This window comes from Xenopus laevis, chromosome 6L (genome assembly GCF_017654675.1).
Source record: "Xenopus laevis strain J_2021 chromosome 6L, Xenopus_laevis_v10.1, whole genome shotgun sequence".
Classification (NCBI taxonomy): Eukaryota; Metazoa; Chordata; class Amphibia; order Anura; family Pipidae; genus Xenopus; species Xenopus laevis.
The window spans coordinates 12624481-12643173 of NC_054381.1; the positions used below are offsets into that span (position 1 = coordinate 12624481).

Here is an 18693-nt window from a genome sequence, read left to right on the forward strand (position 1 = left end):
CTCCCCAAACTGCCTTCTAGTTGCCCGAAGAAGAGGCGATTTGTCGAATCTTCTCATCTGTCTCTGACCTAAAAGTTTGGACCCCCAAATTAAATAGGAATTTAAACCAAATCTATTGACATGTATGGGAAGGAAGTGTATTTTTGCTTTTCTTTTTTATAATTGTGGCCCCTCTTGATAGTTGTACCTTTCAGCAGATCCAAACGATTGAGCATTTGGCACACAGCATTAATACAGGTATGGGACCTGTTATCCAGAATGCTCGGGACCTGGGGTTTTCTGGATAATGGAACTTTCTGTAATTTGGATCTTCATACTTTAAATCTACTAGAAAATCATGTAAACATTAAATAAACCCAACAGGCTGGTTTTGCTTCCAATAAGGATTAATTACATCTTAGTTGGGATCAAGTACAAGCTACTGTTTTATTATTACACAGAAAAAGGAAATCACTTTTAAAAATTGGGATTATTTGGATAAAATATGGCATTTCCATAATTCAGAGTTTTCTGCATAATGGGTTTCAGGATAACAGATCCCATACCAGTAATTAGAAGTGTTTATTACTGGCATTCCATAGAAGATGCTCAGTTCCCAGCGATTGATTCCTAACCTAACGTCTCCATTGTAGAATGTATCTTGAGTCGTATTCCCATAAATTTCCATTTCCGTGTTCGCGTGTCAGTTTCGGCATCTGCTCTGCGATCCGCGAACCACGGCATTTTCACACTCAGCGTATCGCTTTAACAGAGCTCCATAGATCTACAAGGGAGACATACCAGTAAAGCATTTTAGAATTTATTGCATTAGAAGCATTCGTAGAAAAAAAAAAATCAATTTGTGAACAATCTGCTTCCCTGAAATAGGAATAAAGCAAATCTTTTCCTACACATGCATGTTAAAACTTCTAAATGACTATTTCATAGGCATGTTCGATCTTTCTCCTCTGGGCTATAAGGAAAACACAGCAATACAATTTGATGATAAACTCAGTTATAAACTGATAAAGGTGGGAAAATAAAATATTTTAACAATGCGCTTTGTCTCTGTCTCTATATATTAGGTACCTATCTAGTGCTACCAATCCCTATTTATGTAGGGAAATGAGAGAGAGCAGACAGTAACCCTTCCAACACTTTCCTCTTCTCTCTGTCTCTATATATTAGGTACCTATCTAGTGCTACCAATCCCTATTTCTGTAGGGAAATCACAGCAGAGCAGACAGTAACCCTTCCAACACTTTCCTCTTGTCTCTGTCTCTATATATTAGGTACCTATCTAGTGCTACCAATCCCTATGTATGTAGGGAAATGAGAGAGAGCAGACAGTAACCCTTCCAACACTTTCCTCTTGTCTCTATATATTAGGTACCTATCTAGTGCTACCAATCCCTATGTATGTAGGGAAATGAGAGAGAGCAGACAGTAACCCTTCCAACACTTTCCTCTTGTCTCTATATATTAGGTACCTATCTAGTGCTACCAATCCCTATTTCTGTAGGGAAATGAGAGAGAGCAGACAGTAACCCTTCCAACACTTTCCTCTTGTCTCTATATATTAGGTACATATCTAGTGCTACCAATCCCTATTTCTCTAGGGAAATCACAGCAGATCAGACAGTAACCCTTCCAACACTTTCCTCTTGTCTCTATCTCTATATATTAGGTACCTACTGTATCTAGTGCTACCAATCCCTATTTCTGTAGGGAAATGAGAGCAGAGGGGTTAAATACATACACGTTGGGACATAATAAAATATATCTGCCATGGGTATGTCAGAATCAATTTACAGGGCCGGCAGTTTGTTTTGCAAATACATCAATTGCCAGAATGCATTCCATAAGGAAATGTACAGCACCTGCAAAAGCCAATTCCTTTTTATTTACAGACATATTTAGTCTGATTCAATATTAGAATTATTTAGTGTTTAATTGACAGTAAGGAGAAGAAGCATTGGCTGCTGGTTAATGTGACTGGAGCTCCTGATATGTCAGCCCTATGGCTCCCAATATAAATAATGTTACAGTCTCACTAATGGCACAATTAATGGATTCTGAGAAAAAACGAACGATGTTCTGAGAAAATCTAAACGATAAATATTAAATCCTATATATATTGCCAAAAGATCTCAGATGTACCAAGAAAATACAAGCAAACTTGCTCCTATTAGAATAGAGGTGAGTTTTTTTATCTCCAGGACTGTACAACATACCAACTGTCCTCTTGTTTATGGAGGAATTATACCCCCCTGTGATTCCCATTCACCTATTGAGCTATAATGGCTACTTTTAAATTAATTTTTAGTATGAAAGAGAAAGTGATATACTGAGAAAACTTGCAATTGGTTTTCATTTTTTATTATTTGTGGGTTTTGAGTTATTTAGCTTTTTATTCAGCAGCTCTCCAGTTTGAAATTGGTTGCTAGGGTCTACATTACTGTAGCAACCATGCATTGATATGCATAAGAGACTGGAATATGATATTTAAAAGTCGTAATTATGAGATTTAAAGTCATAATTATGAGATTTAAAAATCATAATTATGAGATTAAAAGTCATAATTTCGACTTTTTAAAATCATAATTTTGAGAATAAAAATCATAATTCACCATAATTTTTCTTAGCCTTAGAGAACATTTGTTTTTTTTATATTTCAAAGCTGGAAAAATTTAGAAGAAGAAGGCAAATAATTAAGCCATTCTAAAACATAATAAAAGTTAACTTAAAGGTGAACCACCCTAATAAGAAGCCATGATGGGGGCTTGACCTGGCGATCCAAGGGGCGTGGCATGACATTAGTGGGTGTGGACAGTCAAATAAAGTAATAAAACCACTATCCAGACAACTGGTCTGGTTTTCTTATAATCTATGATACCATTAAATATGTCATTACAGTGTGAACTAGTCACAATTCTGCTGGAATGATTTAGAGTACAGGGATCCCCTTACACTCACACTGTTTAGAAGGAGGGAAGGAGCTCAGAAAGATTATTGGACCCATTTCCATAAATAACAAGTAATGTATGGACATTAATATAAGACTTTTAGATTAATTGTTTTTAACCCATGTTTGCTATGGAGATGGGGGTGAGTATAGACAATGTTTACTAACACTGGATATACCTAGGTCGTTACAGGGCCTTGCTGAAAACATTTGAAGTCCCCCATAACCCTTGAAAAATTACCTCTGTTCACAAAAATACTTAAAAATAGGACCTACAATCGTTCAGGGCTTCACTGGGCACCCTATGCTCCTGCCCCCCTCCCCCAGAGCCTGTTCCCCCTATTGTTAACCCACTGTATTTTTATAAACAAATACATAAATAAATACAATAATAATAATCATAAAAAATAATAATAAAATAAATACATAAATAAGACAGGAAAAGGGCATAGGCACATAGGCACTACTGATGCAAGAGACCAATGTCTATGTATGTTACATATCATGCTGATTTCCATAATTCCAGGATAGTTACCGGTACATGGATATAGCATTTCTTAAAGGAACAGTAACACCAAAAAATGAATGTTTTAAAGTAATGAAAATATAATGTAGTGTTGCCCTGCACTTGCAAAACTGGTGTGTTTGCTTCAGAAACACTACTATAGTTTATATAAATAAGCTGCTGTGTAGCCATGGGGGCAGCCATTCAAGCACAGGATACACAGTAGATAACAGATAAGTACTACTATAGTTTATATAAACAAGCTGCTGTGTAGCCATGGGGGCAGCCATTCAAGCACAGGATACACAGTAGATAACAGATAAGTACTACTATAGTTTATATAAACAAGCTGCTGTGTAGCCATGGGGGCAGCCATTCAAGCACAGGATACACAGTAGATAACAGATAAGTACTACTATAGTTTATATAAACAAGCTGCTGTGTAGCCATGGGGGCAGCCATTCAAGCACGATACACAGTAGATAACAGATAAGTACTACTATAGTTTATATAAACAAGCTGCTGTGTAGCCATGGGGGCAGCCATTCAAGCACAGGATACACAGTAGATAACAGATAAGTACTACTATAGATTATATAAACAAGCTGCTGTGTAGCCATGGGGGCAGCCATTCAAGCACAGGATACACAGTAGATAACAGATAAGTACTACTATAGTTTATATAAACAAGCTGCTGTTTAGCCATGGGGGCAGCCATTCAAGCACAGGATACACAGTAGATAACAGATAAGTACTACTATAGTTTATATAAACACGCTGCTGTGTAGCCATGGGGGCAGCCATTCGAGCACAGGATACACAGTAGATAACAGATAAGTACTACTATAGTTTATATAAACAAGCTGCTGTGTAGCCATGGGGGCAGCCATTCAAGCACAGGATACACAGTAGATAACAGATAAGTACTACTATAGTTTATATAAACACGCTGCTGTGTAGCCATGGGGGCAGCCATTCGAGCACAGGATACACAGTAGATAACAGATAAGTACTACTATAGTTTTATTATTAACAGAAAAAGGAAATCATTTTTAAAAATTTGAATCAGCAATCCCAGTCATGGAATTGTATGGAGTTACACTAGTGCAGTTATAAGTCAGAAGGGCACCAGATAGTGAATGGGGGTGCAGATTAAAGGATATAAATACATCTCTTATTTAATAACATTTTCCCATTCATATGTGGCCCCAACTCCAGCCATTCTGCCTTTTTCCATGACAGCTGTGAATTTGGTTGGACAGGCATGGGACCTGTTATCCAGAATGTTCAGGGGTTTTCCAGATAAGGGGTCTTTCCATAATTTGGATTTCCATACCTTCAGTCTACTAAAAAAATCAATTAAACATTAAACCCAACCGGGTTGTTTTGCCTCCAAAAAATATTAATTATACCTTAGTTGTGATCAAGTACAAGCTACTGTTTTATTATTACAGAGAAAAAATAAATCATTTTTTAAAAACTTGATTTACTGAAGACGCGTTCCCGTAATTCGGAGCTTTCTTGAAATTCGGATTCTGGATAACAGATCCCATACCTGTAACCAAATTATATAAAAACTTTCTGAAATTTCACTTTGCACGTCCTATCACTGGTGCAGGGGACACCTGGGAGATGAAAGAAGATGGCAGTAGGGTCTCAGCAAGCAGTAATCTTGGGTAGTGTGTGTTTAAAGAAGAGGAGCATAAGCAACTAGAAGCACTGATGGGGGGGGGCTATCAACTTGACACCCCCAGTGAGTTTCCCTTCAAACTGTTATCACTTGGGAAATAAAACTGAACCCCAGTGGAAACTTCGGCAGTAGATGATTTTTGCCATATGGCAAGTTGGAAACCTCATGTATAACCTCATGTACTGAGAATATATCTACTTTGTACTTATATATGGTTTCTCCTTCTGAAACTGGGTGCCCAGGGCCAATGCTCTTTCTGTTCTATTAAATGCCCTGTAGGCTTTATTTCTGCTCTTCCATCTCTTTCTCTGCTTTCATGGCCAAGGAAAAGGCACATCTGGAAGCAATGGGAGCTGTTTCCATATCTCAGGTTTTGGCAGGCCCTATGCATTTCTGTCCCCAAATATTCAATATAATATTTAGTTTTCCAGAATGTTCTGCACCTTGTCAGCTCCTGGTCTTGGGGTGACTGCTAACTGATGTCCTTCAGATGATTTCAGACTTTCGGCGAAGGGTGATACCGATGTCTCTACTGTAAGACCTGGAAAACAAGCACAGGCTGCCATCAACACAGGACATTATTCTGATAAAGAAAATGTAAAATAGTTTGTTTTGATGAATTTCATATTGATGGCTTAAAGCACTTTACAAGTCAAATGGTCTGCTTGCCTAGTAGATAAGTATTCTGAATACAATTAGCACCATATATCATGTGATATTGAAACATTGCCAGGGCCGGATTTGTGGAAAGGCCACCTAGGCCCGGGCGACAGGATTTTAGGGGGGCGGCATGCTGTCCAACCACACCCACATTGGTTCAAAAACACTGGGGATGGAGATCCAATATTTTTTTAATTTCCTGTGCACCAATCCCCATTGCTCGAGACAGGGGCGACAAACAGCAGTGGGCCTAGGGGTACCCACTATGTAAATCCGGCCTGAACATTGCTCAGACATACAGACTATTGCAGAACAGCCAAAAAGGGAATTTTCTTACCTATTCTTATAAGTGTATTAGATTTTTTGCCTAAGAAGTGAGTTTTCACTGGAAGTTGATGCATGTCTTAAAAGTATGAAAAATACTTTAGTTCTAAAATCTTAGTTTTAGTAATGCTAATTATGAGGTTCCTGTTGCACTCTGGAGAGAACACATTCAAGTATGATCCTTTACCTAATTTAGAAGAAAGAGGCATATGTGTGTGTGTGCAAATCCCTACAGCAACTCAGTACTCGAGACTTGAGTTACACCCACAGCATGGTCATAGCCCTTTCTTCTGCCCTAAAGGAAGCCAACCACAGGCCAATCCTGTTTGGTATGTGATCAATCAGCCCACGGAATGATCAGATGGATTTTGCACAAGGGACATACACTGTATGACCAACTTTCTATTGTTCCAGTCATTCAGACTGACAGCCGATAAGACCAGAACATCAGGTAGTGAAGAAAAGTTGTGGCTCTTCTTCATATCTCCATTTATTGGCCAACAACCCTACATGATGAATCTGTCTGCCATATCGATAAGTCGACATATCTCTGTTTCCTAGATCTTGTTTTTTTTTTTTCTTGGATGTTTTTTTTTTGATGAATACAATAATGAGGCTGCTTAAGTCTACACACTTGAGTCTGTTCACTGATGAAACACTCACCAAGTGTATTAATCAATTGTACTTCTTGTGCAATATAGACTCTCCATTATAGGTTCATAGATCCTCTCAACATAGTCTCCATTGCTCCAATCTGGGCCAACAAGTACCTATGTGCAATCCTTGCAATTACATATAAGAATAACAGCAGTGCAGCTAATTGGAAGATACACAGTGAAGGAATTTTCTTAATAAACAAAAAAACATTTGCCATGTGCAACGTGAATATTATTTTCTGCTGTTGGAACACACGTCAATCAAGGCAGCGGCACATTTTTATTTTATGTACAGTGGCTTTCCTTTATAACAAAGATGGAATCTAAATGAAGTGTTATCGATAGGAAAGCTCAACTTGAGGTGCTCCGTTTCCTTTTCTTTTCTATTGGGAAGCTGTCTCTCTGTGTTAAAGGAACCGTTCAGTGTGAAACTCTGAGTTAGTCAGCGACTTGAAGGGGGGCCACATGGTACATTTCTGTTCAGTGAGTTTGCAATTGATCCTCAGCATTCAGCTCAGATTCAAAAGCAACAGATATGACCCATGTGCCCCCCTCAAGTCTCTGATTGGTTACTGCCTGGTAGCCAGGGTAACCAGTCAGCGTAAACCAAGAGAGCTGAAAAGCAGGAAGTAGTGTTCTGGCTATTATGTTACACATCCAGTCACTCCAGCCTTTATACATTACATTTTTGGCTAACTAACTATATTAGATACATTTTTTATTTTGCACAGCCTATTTATTTACCCAGTTTTTATTTTTACACTGTACAATTCCTTTAAACTCTAATAAATATTCAAAGGCTAACACAAAGCAAATAATACGCCTTTAAGGAAATATGTGAATTTTATGGAAAAAGCCACCAATTCCCTGTATTCAGGCAAAAACGCAATTTGCTTTTGGGCCCCAGAATCAACGAGGCCAAGTGTTGATAAATGTCCAAAGGAAGTATGATATTGTGTTGTTTTGAATAATTTTACTACTTTAAGTTTTCCATTCAGGTCTAGGACAGGTTCAGCGTCGGACAGGGAGGTCTGGGGCTGCCCTCATGGCCCCCCACCCCAGCCACAACCCCTGCCCCGTCAGTGCATACCTGTTTTTCTCTTATCATTTGGGGCAGGGAGGGGGAGATCAGGGAGTGCACAGTTTCAGGCAGCCATTGGGAGCAGGTACGGGGCCCACCAGGTTTTTCCTGGTGTCCGCCAGTCCAGTCCAACCATAGACAGGTTTGTGTTCAAAAATACTTAATTTGAATAATAAAAGAAAATGTAATCCTAAACCTCCAATATACATTCAACAGTTTTTAGAGTTTCTTTAAAATAACTTTTTTTTTTTTTTTTAAATTTGAGTATTACAAAGTACTGGCTATTTGGCAGCTACAGCCCCTATTACTGCAGTAGAGACAACACAATGTAATGTACTCAGGGAACTTTCCCTTGTTTAAGCCTCCATAGAATAGCTTGGATAGTATTAAGGAAAAATAGCAGAAATTTCTGCCAGCTATATAAGGCCGCTGTCATTTTCTTTACTCTTATTCCCTGAGGGACGCCCTCTACAAATACCCTTTGGACCCTGCAATTGATTGCATAATAATCTGAGGTTTTGCAAAAAGTCTCCTTGGTGACCAGTTGTCAAACCACAGGGACAAAAAGCCCAAGAGAACAAGGAAAAGAAGATAAACATGCCCTTTAGAAAGGTTTTTTGTGCTCTGATGAGTGGCCAATTTACTCACCCAGCTTAAACACCCCATCACTTTGCAAAGTAAGCGAGCTGTAAAGGGCAAACGGAGGCGAGTGCCAGGAAAATGAATGTCACACAGAAATGTTTTAATAAAACACTTTGTTTAACACAAATAGGAGTCTAGAATCTAGAATGATATTTTACATTTCAAAGGCACAAGAGAAAAACATAAAGTCATTCATGACCTCCAAGGTAGTGTGCAAAGTGCAAAAAAATGGCACTTGCCCAAGCGACACTTTAATCCCACTGAGGCTAGACCTTAAGAAAGCTGGCCATAAATTAATACAAATTCATCTTGATGGTCTTTGCTCAATGAACGATAACATACAGTGTGTTATATGTGATTGATCCCACTGTATTAAATGTATCTAATTATAGGATATGATGAGGTTCAGATGGGTTGTACTTAAGTCCCAATAATATGTATGGCATAGCCTGGTGGTCCCCAACTGTTTTTAACCACGAGCAACATTAAGATGTAAAATAAAGTTGGAGAGCAATGCAAACATAAAAATGTTCCTATGGGTACCAAATAAGAGCTGTGGTTGGTCATTTGGTAGCTCCTATGTGCACTAACAGTCTACAGGAGACTGTTTGGCAGTACACATGGTCTTAATACAACCAAAACTTGCCTCCAAACCAGGAATTCAAAAAGTACCACCTGCTTTGAGGCCACTGGGAGCAACATCCAAGGGGTTGGAAAGCAACATGTAACTTGTGAGCCACTGGTTGGGGAATACTGACCAAGCCAATCTATAGAACTAAACATTCCCTCAAAGATCTCAAACTGTTCAGAATGAAAAGATGGGCTTGCTGTTTGTCAGCCAATACATTTTCATGCATGCTTTGGTTTCATTTACCGTCTGCAGGACCCAGTGGAGTTATTTGCAATCCCCCTGGACAGAAGTGCAAGAGCATTAAGGGATGCAAAACCGTCTCCCACTTTTATGGAGCTCATTTATGGAGCATCTTTGACGGGGCCAGTCTGCACTGGATTGGGGTATACAATTTCATCTTTCCTCTAAATATCAATATTAGACGAGATCCAGTACTGCTCACTAATATCTTGTTAGCAGCAAGACAAACTATTGAAATCAAAATCGATACCATTTGATGAATTAGAAATAAACAAGTTTCCTCTATTTTTGAAAATTTAGTGCCCTTGGGGGCAATGTAGGCACCCTGATCCAGTGTCTGGTTTCCTTCTCTCCTTGTGATTATTATAATACACGTATGGTATATGTTATCTGGAAACCCGTTATCCATAGAGCTCCATATTATGGAAAGGCAATCTCCCATAGACTAACGATTTCCTTTTTCTTTGTAATACTAAAACAGTAACTTGTACTTGATCCCAACTAAGATATAATTAATCCTTATTGGAAGCAAAATGTTTACATTTTTTTCTAGTAGATTTAAGAAATGAACATCCAAATTATCCAAAGATCCGTTATCTGGAAAACCCCAAGTCCTGAGTATTCTGGATAACAGGTCCCATACCTGAGCCGATCAACTCTCTATTTACATTAACTGCTGATATTTCTTGATGACTAAATACTTATATGTGGCTAAATGTATGTAACACAACTCAAAACTTCCATATAAACAATGATTTAAAAAGAAAAAGAAATCTGGTCATAGGACCGATTCATGTGAGTTTTTTTTTAACTCTAATAAATTCGAATATACTAGGAATTTGGGAGTGTATTTAAAAAAAAAATCAAATATCTTAAACTGGAATGACCCTAAAAACTCTAAAACTCGAATAGATTTCTAATAGAATTAGACAAAACTTGAATCAAGTTTCAAGAAAAAAACTTGAATGTCAGGAAGACTATTAACATCTTCAAATACATATTCATCTTCATATACATGAACACGGCAGGTTTATGCTGGTGGCCGAATAGTCAAATTCAAATTATTCCCAGGGTATAGTTTTGTTAAATCTCGGAGTTTTAATCAAAATTTTAATTGAGTTTGGATAATTCGCAATTTGAATTTGAGAGTTTTTTTTAATTTTTTTTATTGGAAATCCAGCATATTTAAACAAGTTATTTCACTCCTGTAAAAATATAGTTTTGTTCTTCAATATTGCATATAAACATATGTCCAATAAAGTATTAATTTATACAAGAATTCTTACATTTTCATTTCTTCAACGCACTTAATACATGAATGTTTGCAATAGAGAGATATGTTGGGTGAGCTGTAAGATCTATTTAGATGGGGTGGCAGTGTTCACACTTCTATAACTACCACCACAACTAAATCAATAAATGCTGGAGATTCCTTTTCTTTTTAAACCAATAATAACAAAACTAACAAAATGATTAATTAAGAGTTAAACATCCCCTTTTTTTGTGTCCTAAATGTATCAAGTGTCGGATATCCATAGTCGCCCATAGGTTGATAAATCCTGGGAGGCAGCTATTGTCTTTGTCATGCTGGAGTCATTGTTGCGAAGATTAATGGGTTGGTGCCTCGTAGGCATTCTAGGTCATACCACGGGGTGTATCGGAAGAAGTTGAGAGTTTTGACCAAAAAAGAAATTCAAGAATTCGAATTTACTATTAGACCCTTAATAAATCTGCCCTTAGTCAAGGAGCTTGCCTTAGGTGTCCCTTAAAATTTGGCCCGGCATTGTGACTGGTGCAAAGATTGTGAAGAATTTCTTCTCCAAAACAATCCGATGGGACAAGGTTAGAGATCAGCCTTGAAGGAAACGTTAAGCTGCGAGGAACGGTGAAGAGCGAGCTCAAGGATCTCAATAACTGGAAGTAGGATATATTAATGTTCTCCATCCGAGAGAATCTATGGCATCAACAGTGCCAATGCTAACTGGTTTAAAATAGATTACAACATTGACATGGTAGAGAAATGAACATTATATCAGCAACTTTCCTTATTACTTGGCTACTTCTGACAAATGGGCTTGTTTATATCCTATTGACCTTCCCTGCTGCGGAGAATAGCACTGGGAATGGGAATGATTAAAGAATCCACTGTTCCAGGGACAGTGTTAATGTTGATATAAGGAGCAAGGTTTTACTTTTTATAAAAGAATGATAACTCTCTTTTCTTCAAGTAATTTCTCACTTGCGAATACGGACTGCACACAGGACAGGGAGAGAACCATCATTTACATTGGTTCAAATGGTGCCCTTGGTGCAGTGAGCATGTAAGTTGCCTCCCGCTGTTATATTAAATTAGCATGTGTAAAATACATTGTATATGAATACAACGTAACATGATAAAAGACACCCTTTGTTCTATTTGCCTCCACAAAGGCCATTTGCTTCTTGAGTTACTCAAGAAATTAAGATCATATCACACTTTGGTAAATGGGGGATTATATAAGGGATGTTGCGATCACCTTACAGGTGTGAGGAGCATGAAGCAGGCGCAGTTGCACCTCCCCTCAGAAACTGTAAGATAAATTGGTCCATATAGCAGGAGATACAGTGATGAAGGCAACTCAACCAGTTGATGTATCAAAAAGGAACCCTAGCAAACTTAATGAGGGGGGTGAAATTATTTTACAACTGAGATGCCATGCACAAGTAGATCTACTGAACTGGCAGGTCCAAGATGTTCTCCTGGCCAACAAATGAATCACCTTGGGTGCATGTGAAAACCTTGGAAGGACCACATCCAAAGCAGACGTGGATTGTACTTCCCAGATATTGATGGTGGAAACCATAAATGGACCAACAGGCTACTGACTCAAGTGCTAGCCAATATCGATCCATGTTGTGGTCATGTTAATCATCTAAATGGATGAATCAAGGTTAAAGCAGTGGTTTTTAGATTATTTATGTCAACACATTTCACTGTGATTCAACATTTGGTCCAGGGTTACCCTATATCTAAAACAAGGTAACTTTTATATGATATGAAAGTTTTCTATGGAGCTATAGTGCTGGGGACATCTAGAACATCTAATGCGTTTATCCCAAATTTACCCTATTTGCTATTACATTGGGTTTATGGGACTAATTTACAACAGACAAAGAAGGCTAGTTCCACAGGGATTTTTTGATCTAAGAAGTGAACAGGAACAGTACATTGGGAACTTCAAAGAGAGACATTGGGGTTGGTGGCAGTTGACACTTGCCTTTTGTTTTGATATCTAGATGTAGATATCTCTTTATCACATATTCTATAGACTTTTTGCTTTTTTTTGCCTTTTTCTCATGGAGAAGGGACTTTTTTCTTCAAGGAAATATAAACCCTCAAAACAAGTCAATGTGCTCTGCAGGGCTGGAACTAGGGGTAGGCAGAAGAGGCACCTTCCTAGGGTGTAATGATAGGGGAGTGCTGGGCAGGTACCCGTTAAAGGTTCTAATGCATACACCTGGTCTATGTTCACACAACCCTCTTCTGCCCAGATCTCCCCTCCACCAATCATCCCTGTATCACAGCAGCATGGCACATGCTTGGGCACAGATGGGGGTGGGAGGAGCGAGGTGGCCAGCTGCGTTGCCTAGTGCCCTTGGTTGGCTTAGCCTGGCCCTGGTCCTCTGCTCACCACTTTACATTATCTTGTCAATTCTCATTACATACCCAATTAAACTTCTTGCAATATCCTGAACCAATAAATTCTCATGCCTATAGACATATTGGAGAAATCAAGCAGAGGGTGTAGGTTGATGCTAATAACGCTGTAGCCTATCAAGGAGACATTTTAAGGGTAAATCATCTACTCGTAGTACAGAATGTTATTGGGCCGAGTGAAACATGATAAAAATTACACCTGAACAGTGAGGGTAAATGGAAATAGATCTTACACTATAACCACATATGTGTGTTTCTCAGGAATTAACAGACTTTATGACCTTCCCTGGGTTTCAGGCAACTTAGAATCTTATGGAACATTGGTGTCCTTATTTCGGACTGCCTAAATCCTGTGCTGGTGGTACCCACCTCTGTCTCTGCCAGAGAATTTCTCACCGCCGCCCCTCACTGTCTGTGCATTCAGGCTCTGCACTCACACATTTGTCTCTGACTTAGGGAAACAGAGATGGAAGTTTAATGGAGATAAGTGGGCACAGAGGAAGCTACAGCCCATTAGTACGTCGAGAGCTATTTCTCCATCTGTATAATAAACTTGTCTACGAGTTAGATTGTGGAACATCTCTCATACAGCACTATAATTATTATTACATATACAGCAAAACAAGACTATCACCCAGGGTCAGACTGGGTCCGTTTCCACCTGCCTGAAACTCTGTGCTCTCTGACCTCTCTCCCTGGGAGGTTGGAGGAAGGTTGCGGCTGGCAAGGGGGGCCCTGAAGTTGGGAGCCCACGGCGGGAACCTGATGTGACAGCCCAAGTGTGCCTGGACCCATAATACCTAGTTAGAAGGGTCCTTTACCCAGGGGGCATATTAATAGTCTACTCCCCCACCTGGGACACAAGGGGACCCAAGTAAAAAAAATACTGACATATAGCACAGTTGACCATGTCCTAACATGCCCAGACCAGTCCCATTACAAACAAACTCATGACCCTACATAACACCCCATTCAACCCTTTTTTCAGCTGGCATCGTACTGCTGTGCCTATCTGGGACCCTGGGTCGCACTTAACAGCAGAATAAGCGGACTTGGGTTGGCCCACTCGATTTTTTCCCTGTGTCAAGCCAGCCCAGTACTACCCTGGGCAAAAGCAGCTAAACTTTGGTTTTCTGCAGGACAAAGGCCATGCTGGTCATTTTAGTTGACTGAGTGAAGCACAATGATTCAATAGGGTGCAGCACTGTTTATACACCCCTAGCCCAGCATGAATGATAGATGTGTCTTGGGGGTCAGTAACATCAATTTTTAAAAAAAAAAAAAAATTGGTTAATATACAAACACCAAGACAAATTAAACGTTAAAGTCAAAAAGCCTTTATTAAGAAATAACTTACCGAAACTCCGCTCCTCTTCAGAAAAGTTGACGCTGGGACAATCCAACGTGCGGCGATCGATTTCTCCTCCCTGGCTATCTCCTATAAGGAAGGCAGGGAGGAGACATCAACACCGCTGTCTCGTCTTTTCTGAAGAGGAGCGGAAGCCGAGTTTCGGTAAGTTATTTCTTAATAAAGGCTTTGCGATTTTAAAGTTTAATTTGTCTTGGTGGGGTTTTTTTTCAATGTATACTAACGAATTTTTTTTAAAAAAAATTTGACGCTACTGGTCCTTTAAGCATATCTTATCACTTTAAATAATTTTGTGGAACTACACTACCTTAAAATATTCTGTTTTCATCCCAAATGAGAAGGGCGAGTGAGATTTATTTTTTTTTGAGTGTGAATCTTTATTTGCCGTGGGGGTTTTTTTTCACCTGTGTATTTCAGATATTCCCTACCCAAATGTCAGCCGAGATTTTAGAAATAAGGGATCAGGATTAATGACTAAAATTCCGAGTATCCTAGCAACACCACCCTGTGATTTTGGTAAGAAAGGAAAGAATATAGCCTTTGTGCTCTCGTGGGTCTCTGTGTGGCTCTGTGCCAGTTTATACTGGATTTCTACCACTTATCCAGCACAACAGAAAGTGGTAAATAACAGATGTCAGAAGGCAAATATGTGATTTATTTTGGTCACAGTCCAGTGTCGGACTGGCCCGGCGGGATACCGGGAAAAAACCCGGTGGGCCCCGACCCCTAATGGGCCCCTGCCGGGCCAGTCCCCCGTCCCGATCATACTTTAAAGAAAAAAATGTTTTTCTATGTGCCGCGCAGCGCCATTTGCGCATGTGCGCGGCACCTTTCAGTGAGAAGCGGCGCCTACACGCAGGCGCGCCGAGCAGCGCCTTCGCGCAAGCGTGTTCAGTGGGTCACAGTAGGGAGGCAGGGGGGTCGAGGGGGCCCTGGACTTTAGTCCCGGTGGGCCACGGGCCCCCCAGTCCGACCCTGTCACAGTCTCACAGAACAGATACAGTTCAATTACAAATAATTAATTTGGACATATACGAGAATGCTCAGGACCTGGGTTTTTTCAGATACGGGGTCTTAATAATGTGGATCTCCATACCGTAAGTCTACTAGAAAATCATGTTAACATTAAATAAAGCCAATAGGATTATTTTGCTTTCAATATGGATTCATTATATTTTAGGTGGGATCAAGTACAAGCGACTGTTTTATTATTACAGACAAAAAGATATCATTTTTAAAAATTTTAATTATTTGATTAAAACGGAGTCTATGGGATTGCCTTCCTTCCTTCTGATCTTTCTGGCTAACATGATTTTGGAAAATGAACCCTATACCTGTAAATAAATATAACAATAAAATTGCAGCCTCACAGAGCAATATCGTTTTTTTTTTTTGGCTTCCAAGTCTGTGATCACCATTTGAAAGCTGAAAGTCAGAAGAAGGAGGCAAAACATTCAAAAACTATAAAAAAAAATAAAGAGTTATATAATATACTAAAGGCTGACTTTAAGATGAAGAACCCTTTTAATGACGTCCAAGTTAGGTGAGGGTCGGGGATATGAGGGAGTCTTCGTGCCTCCCCTGGCAGTGCTGTATTAATAGGGGTGGTCCTAGGTCTCCTGCAGCAATTCATCTAGCATGAAAGGAAGGCTGCAAAGTGCAAAAACATGGCTGATTGCATCTGTTTTTTGCACTTTGCACCTTGAATTCAATGCTGTAAATCTTTAATCTCACTGCTGGCTGCCCATAGGTTTCCTATTACTTTCCATAGGGCTCCCATTGCATTTTATAATCTATCTCAAGAGGCCAGGAAGAGGCATGTCCAAGACAGCATGGAATTACATCATTGGGAGTGAGTCCAGCAGAAGAGTCATACAGGTCCTGTTATCCAGAATGCTTGGGACCTGGGGTTTTCTGGGTAATGGATCTTTATACCTTACGTCTACTAGAAAATCATTTAAAAATTAAATAAACCCAATAGGCTGGTTTTGCTTCCAATATAGACTAACTACAGCACATCTTAGTTGGGATCAAATAAGGGTACAGGTATGGGACCTGTAAACCAGAATGCAGGGACATGGGGTTTTCTGGATAACAGATCTATCTGTTATTTGGATCTTCATACCTTAAGTCTACTAGAAAATCATGTAAACATAAAATAAACCCAATAGGCCGGTTTTGCATCAAATCGAGATTCATTATATCTTAGTTGGGGTTAAGAACAAGGTACTGTTTTATTATGACAGAGAAAAATGAAATCATATTTCAAAATCTGGATTATTTGGATAAATTAGAGTCTAAGCAAGACGGCCTTTCTGTAATTCGGAGCTTTCTGCATTAGAGGTTTCCAAATTAATGGATCCCATACCTGTACTTGAAAGTAGTTACAATTAAAATGAAATATCCTTTAGGTTATGCCCCAGCTATGCCCAGTCATTTGCCCAATCAACAGAAAAACCAAAAGTGGTTCAAAACATTCCAGAAAACAGACCCCTGACCTGTAACTTACTTTATCCATAATCAATACAGGGCACTTTTAAATAATACTATAAAACCCATGAAAGGCTTACATTTCCTCACTAATATACCTTCCCTTGTGTCTGGGTACAAACAAAGCCATTTGTGCTCCGAGACCACTTCTTCCATTAGATGTTAATTAAATTTCATCTTAGATCATCGCAACAGCGAGGGCCCCGCAGCTCTGAAACACTTCATCTTGTTTGATCAGTTTTTAACCATTGTTCAAGCGGAGATTGATTTAGCCAGGAGATGCCAATGTTGACAAAAGAACGGCAAGGTCACCGTAATGCACAAAGGACAATAAATTACAGTCTTCTTTGGTATTGAAGTTAATAGACATATTGTTCCGGGCATTTTTTTTAATCTTTCCTTCATCTTATCAATTTACTGGAGTTTCACAATACGCATAAATGTAGAAAGAATTTATCATTGAGTGATATTGCCCTTGGGGAAAGTAGCAGGATTAATGGAGAGGCTGCAATAATATCCTTCAATTATTCATATTGGTATTAATTCATACGCCTCTCTAATAATGTGCTATTATGGATAGTCAACAGTAATAGGTGGATTGATTGTGGTCCCATTTTTGGGAACCAACCCTTTTAGATCAGTTGGATTGTAATATCTAGTCAAATAGCAGAAGGCTGGTCACTTTAAATGGATCATATCTAAATGGATCATGTGAGAGTCCATCATCTAATAAAAAAGTGGCAAGACCCACACCTTCCTTCTTCAGTTTATTGGAGTTGTGTGCGGGACAAGAATAACTCAACTCGCACTCAACCCTAACCAGAAAAATGTTGCTATTGTAGGACCTGCACCCAACCTGTTACCATCATCTTGCTCTGTACGCTTCTTCCGTTGCGCCTCAAGATATGGGATCTTTGGGAGCAGTGGAATAGTGGACTTCCCAACTCTGACCCACACCAAACCCTACCTTGCAATGGTTGGGAAAATTTCAACTGGATCCCACCCAAACTGGTGGTCAAACCATGAGTCACAGCAGGTTTTGGGTCAAGAAGCCAAACAACCTGGTCTGTGCTGATTGTCCTGAGCCACTGGACTGCATAGCATGTGTTAAGACTCACCCTGGTAATCTAGCGTGGGGGTAACGGGGACACCCGCCACGTACGTCTTCTTCACATGCGATGCTGTAATGGAGCAGGAGCGTGTGCTGCTTCCAAGTTTCAGGTGGTCAACGTGCACCAGCATGAAATACAAATATTTAAAGGGCTTTTACATGTAATTCATTACCCAACATAAAGGTCTTATTATTAAGTTCCTGGGTGCTTTCTTGTTGTGAATCTCGTTGTGTTGGCCCTGCCTGTCTCTGGTTTAGTCCTGTCTGCTGCCTGTCCAGACCATTTGCCATTCTGAATACTCTCTTGGATTTTTGCCTTGTACTGTGACCTGACTATTCTCTTGCCTACCGATTCGGTACTGCCTCTGCTTTTTAGTGCTGACCTGGCCTGTTCCCGATCACGCTTCTTGTTCTTCGTTTCTGTACAATGAGTGATTCCCTTGCCTGCCCAGAACTCTCTGCCTGGTCCTCTCATACTAAGACCTGGCGGCACCTGAGTAGCGGAGGGTTCATGACGAAATGAAAGGTGGCTGTTATAGGTGGAAGACTGAGCCGTGACCGGGACCTTGGGGGTTGTTCTGGGTTTGGGATTCCAATTGTAACAGCATGTGTGTGGCCTGCTTTGAACTGAAATATTATGGGAGAAGGAAAGC

General features: G+C 39.6%; 1 protein-coding gene across 2 annotated transcripts in view; it reads right to left on the reverse strand.

The window, feature by feature from the left end:
* Nucleotides 1–412: 412 nt before the first annotated feature.
* xylb.L (xylulokinase homolog (H. influenzae) L homeolog) overlaps nt 413–18693 on the reverse strand; it is a 76577-nt gene continuing 58296 nt past the window's right edge. The window contains 2 exon segments of one of the 2 annotated variants that reach the window (NM_001114828.1): nt 413–763; nt 5583–5680. In NM_001114828.1, the coding sequence (NP_001108300.2) occupies nt 683–763; nt 5583–5680 (179 nt within the window). In that variant the 3' untranslated portion in view covers nt 413–682. 2 annotated transcript variants of the gene reach the window in all.